General features: G+C 54.3%; 1 protein-coding gene across 1 annotated transcript in view; it reads right to left on the reverse strand.

Annotated features, from left to right (window-relative positions):
• Positions 1-3,487, reverse strand: part of ATG4D (autophagy related 4D, cysteine peptidase) — a 9,679-nt gene extending 6,192 nt beyond the window's left edge. The window contains exons 1-5 of the mRNA XM_011954842.1: positions 3,348-3,487; positions 2,786-2,869; positions 2,521-2,694; positions 592-835; positions 421-485 (exon numbers count right to left, since the gene is read on the reverse strand). Of these exons, the coding sequence (XP_011810232.1) occupies positions 421-485; positions 592-835; positions 2,521-2,581 (370 nt within the window). The 5' untranslated portion in view covers positions 2,582-2,694; positions 2,786-2,869; positions 3,348-3,487. The remainder of the gene's footprint in view (positions 1-420; positions 486-591; positions 836-2,520; positions 2,695-2,785; positions 2,870-3,347) is intronic.

Consider the following 3,487-nt stretch of genomic DNA (forward strand, 5'->3'; position numbering starts at 1 on the left):
AGGTGTGAGCCACTGTGCCGGGCCTCTTTTTTTTTTTTTTTAATTTTATGCCAGGATCCTACTCTGTCACCCAGGCTGGAGTGCAATGGCATAATCACAGCTCACTGTAACCTCGAACTCCTGGGCTCAAGCAATCCTCCCACCTCAGCCTCCTGAGTAGCTGGGACTACAGTATGTGCCACCATACCTGGCCTTATGTCTCTATTCTATCACTCGAGGAGAAGCCCTTAAAGTTTCTTGTTCCAGAGGGAGAGATGGAGAAGAGGGACTATATCCTACTGCATGGGCCTTGTATCCTTCCCCAGTGTCCCTCTGCCGCAGAACTTGTTCCAGCCTCTGAGGAAGATGAACTCTAAGAATTGGGTGAGGCAGAGTCTGGCTCACGGTGGGACCCCGGTGATCTTGGCTCCAGCCCCTTACCTGTGCAGTCCTGAGAAACGTACACCACCAGGCGGGTGACCTCGGAGCAGCTCTCCACGGCTTTCCTGGGGGCAGGAGGGAAGGCCTGAGTGCCTGCGGGTACCCAGCAACTCCCGTGTTCCCTGCAGCGGCCCTCACCTGAGGATGTGTGCCACCAGCGATGGCCCATACCAGTCACCTGCCTTCTTGCCTGAGCTCTGCCCAAGCTCCACCAGCCGGTGTAGGCCAAAGGGGGCCCGGGGGTGGTCGGCGAACCAGGACACAATCTGCCGGTGCCGGCGTTCCTGCTCCAGCTCAGGGGCACCCTGGGCCCAGCGTGGGGGCATCCAGCGGGCAGGCCCATGGTACCGGCTGGGAGAGGCTGACCCTGACAGCTCAGGGGGGCCCAGGCCCGTGCCCTCGGCCCATGTCCAGTCTGGTGGAATGGAGCACATAGTCAAACAGTGCTAGTGTGTCGGGGGCAGAGGTCTCATCTACACATGCACCGCACACAATGCGAATGCTCCTGAACCCCGTAATCCAACAGAATTTACATATTCCTGAAACTTATACTTATCCTTATTTATTTACTTTTTGTTACTTAAAGACAGGATCTCAGCCAGACACGGTGGCTCACGCCTGTAATCCCAGCACTTTGGCAGGCGGATCACTTGAGGCCAGGAGTTCAAGACCAGCCTGGCGAACATGGTGAAACCCCTTCTCTAATAAAAAAAAAAAAAAATACAAAAGGTAGCCAAGCATGGTGGCAGGCACCTGTAATCCCAGCTACTTGGGAGGCTGAGGCAAAAGAATTGCTTGAACCTGGGAGGCAGAGGTTGCAGTGAGCCAAGATCTCTCCACTGTACTTCATCCAGGATGATGGAGGAAGACTCAGTCTCAAAAATAATAATAATAATAATAATACATAAAATAAATAAATAAAGACAGAATCTCACTGTCATCCAGACTGGAGTGCAGTGGCACGATCACTACTCACTATGGCCTCTAAATCCTGAGCTCAACAGATATTCCCGCCTCAGCCTCCTGAGTAGTTGGGATCACAGGCACATGCCACCACACTTGGCTAATTTTTAAAATTTTTTTGTGGAGACAGTAGTCTTGTCATGTTGCCTAGGCTGTGTCGAACGCCTGTGCTCAAGCGATCCTCCTGCCTCAGCTTACTAATGTGCCGGGCTTACAGGCATGAGCCACCACACTCGACCTGTTATTGTTGTTGGAGTCTCATTCTGTCACCTAGGTTGTAGTGCAGTGGCAGGATCATAGTTCACTGCAGCCTTGAACACCTGGGCACAAGCAATCTTTCCACCTCAGCCTCCCAGGTAGCTGGCATTACAAGCATGCACCACAGTGCCCAGCCAAAACACTTTTTTTTTTTGAGATGGAGTCTCGCTCTGCTGCCCAGGCTGGAGTACAGTAGCACAGATCTCGGCTCACTGCAACCTCCACCTCCCTGGTTCAAGCAATTCTCTGCTTCAGCCTCCCAAATTATAGGTGCCCACCACCACACCCAGTTAATTTTTGTGTTTTTAGTAGAGATGGGGTTTCACCACCTTGGCCAGGCTGGTCTTGAACTCCTGACCTCATGATCCACCCGCCTCAGCCTCCCAAAGTGCTGGGATTACAGGCATGAGCCACCGTGACCGGTGAAACTCTTTTTTTTTTTTTTTTTTTTTTAACACAGAGTCTCCCTCTGTTGCCCAGGCTGGACTGCAGTGGCACAATCTCGGCTCGCTGCAACCTCTGCCTCCTGGGTTCAAGCGATTCTCCCCCCTCAGCCTCCTGGGATTACAGGCGCGAGCCATCACAACCGGCTAATGTTTGTATTTTTAGTAGAGATGGGGTTTCCTCATATTGGCCAGGCTGGTCTTGAACTCCTGACCTCAAGGGATCCACCTGCCTCAGCCTCCCAAAATGCTAGGATTACAGGCATGAGCCATCGTTTCAGCTGAAATTCTTATAAACAACTCTCATCTCTCCAAAATTTACTTGACACACAATTCTAACGTGACTTTGAACTCTTAGTTTGCAAGTAATTCTAATACTGCTGATATGGCAGTTGACCCTGTACTCCGAGTGCACCCCTTCCCTGCCATGGCTCACCTCTGGGCAAGAAATGTAGCAGCAGGCCCTGTGCCAGCATCATCTGGCCACTGCGTAACATGCACCCCCAGCCACAGTCCGAGGTCAGGCAGCCCCCAGGAAGGGGTGGGAAGTCCCGGCGGTACGTGAGCCACAGGCGGGACACAAAGTCCCGCTGGAAACGCTGTATGTCACCTACAAGAGCGGGTCTGTCAGCTGCCACCAGGGACACTCGGGGCGGGCGTGGAGAGGCCTCCCCCAACCCAGGTCCCAACCACCAGCTCACCCTCGCCCTCGAAACGGTAGCGGCGGCCACAGAGGTGGATGCTGGAGATCTTGCTAAAGCTGGTCCGGCTTTTAACCGCCCAACCTGGGGAGACGTAGGGGCAGCGCCCAGCGAGATGAAGCACTTGCATGACAGCAACAGCGCTTCCATTCCCCCATCTGTGAAATGGGCACGATCCTAGTTCCTATCTCCGGGGTGGCTCTGGGGACTCCGTGCAACAGTCCTCTAAGTCGGAGGTGGGGCCCCCAGTGACACTTACAGGAGTGTCTACCATCAATTCAGGATGAAGGAAGGCAGTTCTGATTATTGTACCCATTTTACAGAGAGGGGCAAAAACGGAGGCGCCAAGAATGAAAGGATCTTGCCCAAGGTCACACAGGGGAATGGGCGGAGCTTGAAAACACTGTCTATTGGACCTGCTACAGGTCCACCCTGGGCAGGGCAGGGAGGGGACCCACAGGTGACTCAGGACGGGAACAAGGGTGGGATAACTGGCAGGACCGGGATCTGGTTTTCCTCAAAGGTCCCCGATACCTCCACGATCTCCGGGCCCCTTCCTCACCGTACTTGACGTTGTTCCAGGCTGTCAGGAACTTGGCCTTGAACTTGTCCACTTCGTCCGGCTCACTCGGGCCAGCCCCGGGAGAGCCAAGAGCGAGGCCGCTGGCTCCGGAGGGCCCCAGACCGTTGGGGTCTGGGCCT

Source organism: Colobus angolensis, unplaced genomic scaffold (assembly GCF_000951035.1).
Source record: "Colobus angolensis palliatus isolate OR3802 unplaced genomic scaffold, Cang.pa_1.0 Scaffold39, whole genome shotgun sequence".
In the NCBI taxonomy this organism is placed as follows: Eukaryota; Metazoa; Chordata; class Mammalia; order Primates; family Cercopithecidae; genus Colobus; species Colobus angolensis.